Raw genomic sequence first — 2045 nt, 5'->3', positions numbered from 1 at the left:
CAGGAATATGGGGAGAATCTAAGAATTCAACAAAATTTCAAAACTGGGATGGATACTCCAAATTTATCAGCAAGTTAGCTTCAAATTCTCTACGAATTTTCTTTTCTGATTTTGAAGTCCTTGTACACGTAGAACTATTTAGATAGCAACCCTTACAAGATAAATGTTATGGTGACTGAATTACTTTGAAAGTATTAACTCAGTGTTGATGCCTTTTAATCACAAACATTTGAAACCACTCAAGATCAACTTCCTATTGCTGTTACCTAGTGAGCAGCAAATGAAGTGCAACTAATAAATTAATTCCTTCCGTAGTCTCTGCTCTGTGCTATAAACTCATGCAACTCCTAATACAGAAAAGACAAAGGAAAAAAAAAAAGATTCAGAACCACAAAAACAAACAGCTCTGCCCAAAGTAGTCAAAACTCACAGAGGTCCTGATACAGAAGCATTTAATAAAACTACAGAGATTTTGCAAAGGAAACCTTTAGGCCAAGCTTTTCAAGTTCTAACTAGGTGTTGCTGGAATATTTACCTGACTCTTTAGGGGTCTTTGCCTCTGTATTAAGGTCAAGCAGGTCACGAAGAGCCAATTTAGCTGCATTTAATTTAGATTCCTTCCTGTTTTTTCCCAGTCCGGTCTTATAGCAAACACCATCTACCACAGCACAATAGGCAAAGTAAGGCCTTATGATATTGCCTTTAAAGCAGAAAAAACCCAAACACAATTAGTGAAATTACTTTAAGGTACTTCTATCCATAGCTCAATGTGCTTATACTAGTTCCAAGACAAGTACAAGATAAAAAGACAATTTCAGCAAATTACAACTCAAACCTTTCATCTCCCCAAGAATTTCGGTGGCTTTTGCTTTCTGCACTTTTTGCAAAGTTCTGGTAGTGGCCAGAATTGTACACAATTCATCTGATCCAGTTCTGCGGTAATTAATCATGAGACACAGCTGCATAAACAATAAAAGTGCAGCCAAAAAGCAACACCTGTGGAGGGCAGTGCAACCAACGTAAAAGAATTCATCTCCATTAGTGCCATAAACATTAACTGCAGAAATTCAGATCATCTCAAGAACTGGCAACTATTATTTTACTGAAGAAAAAAAAAGTATTTACCTGCCACGCTAGTTTCTCTCAGTTCAAGTTCTGAATGGTGCATTTGCACAAACTGATGCAAGGCAGATACTGGGTTTAAGGCTCCCTGTTCGTATCTTGCAATTAACTCCTCCAGGCCTTTTTTTGAAGGCATTGCTAATAATAAAGGAATAATCAAATAAAAGGTTACAAAACTAAACCAAGAGAAGAACTGAACACACTCTCTGACAGTTTAAATCTTTGAAGAAAATAAAAAGCAAAACCGTTTAATCCAGCCATTCTGAATCCTACATTAACAATACCAGCAATAACGAAACGGGGTGTACCTCCTCTTTCAAAGGCATAGAAGTTTTTAGTCTGAGTACTAAATCCATTAACCTCTGAATACAGACAGGCATTACATTTAAATACAATGTAAGCTCCCCCTCCCCACCCTTGCAAACCAGGGATCAAATGAAAGTTGCCGATGGCAGATTCAAACCAATGGTGCCTGTGGTTTTTCTCACAAAACCATGCAGCAGTGGAGTAAGACGCTATAAAAGTTTTAGCAACCGCACACGTTATTCAAAAAGCAGATAACTCATTCAGATAAAAAGAAACCCACCCACCAAGAGCTGCTGAGTACCGAGACAGCAGCTCTGGCTGACGCAGCCAGGATGACACAGAGGGAGAGCTGCGCAGCACAGGCACCCTGACCCTGCAGGAACCCCCCAGCCCATTAACCACCCCCGGAACCAGGCACCCTGACCCTGCAGGAACCCCCACGCCCACCATTAACCACCCCCGGAACCAGGCACCCTGACCCTGCAGGAACCCCCCAGGCCACCATTAGCCACCCCCAGAACCAGGACAGCGGGTGGGTGCGTGTTTCAGCTGTCCTAGCACACAGCCCTTAGGCTCTTCGCCGGGCAGTGGGAAGAAAGTGAAGTCATGCGAGATTT

The 2045-nt window shown here is 41.6% G+C and overlaps 1 protein-coding gene across 1 annotated transcript in view; it reads right to left on the bottom strand.

The window, feature by feature from the left end:
* Positions 1-2045, bottom strand: part of ADAD1 (adenosine deaminase domain containing 1 (testis-specific)) — a 10905-nt gene that overhangs the window by 7060 nt on the left and 1800 nt on the right. The window contains 2 exon segments of the mRNA XM_010138979.1: positions 486-700; positions 1126-1298. Coding sequence (XP_010137281.1) covers positions 486-700; positions 1126-1298 — 388 coding nt within the window.

The sequence above is a fragment of the Buceros rhinoceros genome, unplaced genomic scaffold, assembly GCF_000710305.1.
Source record: "Buceros rhinoceros silvestris isolate BGI_N320 unplaced genomic scaffold, ASM71030v1 scaffold17396, whole genome shotgun sequence".
In the NCBI taxonomy this organism is placed as follows: Eukaryota; Metazoa; Chordata; class Aves; order Bucerotiformes; family Bucerotidae; genus Buceros; species Buceros rhinoceros.
Note: the sequence above shows the minus strand (reverse complement) of the source record. Positions and strands in the feature narration are given on the sequence as shown.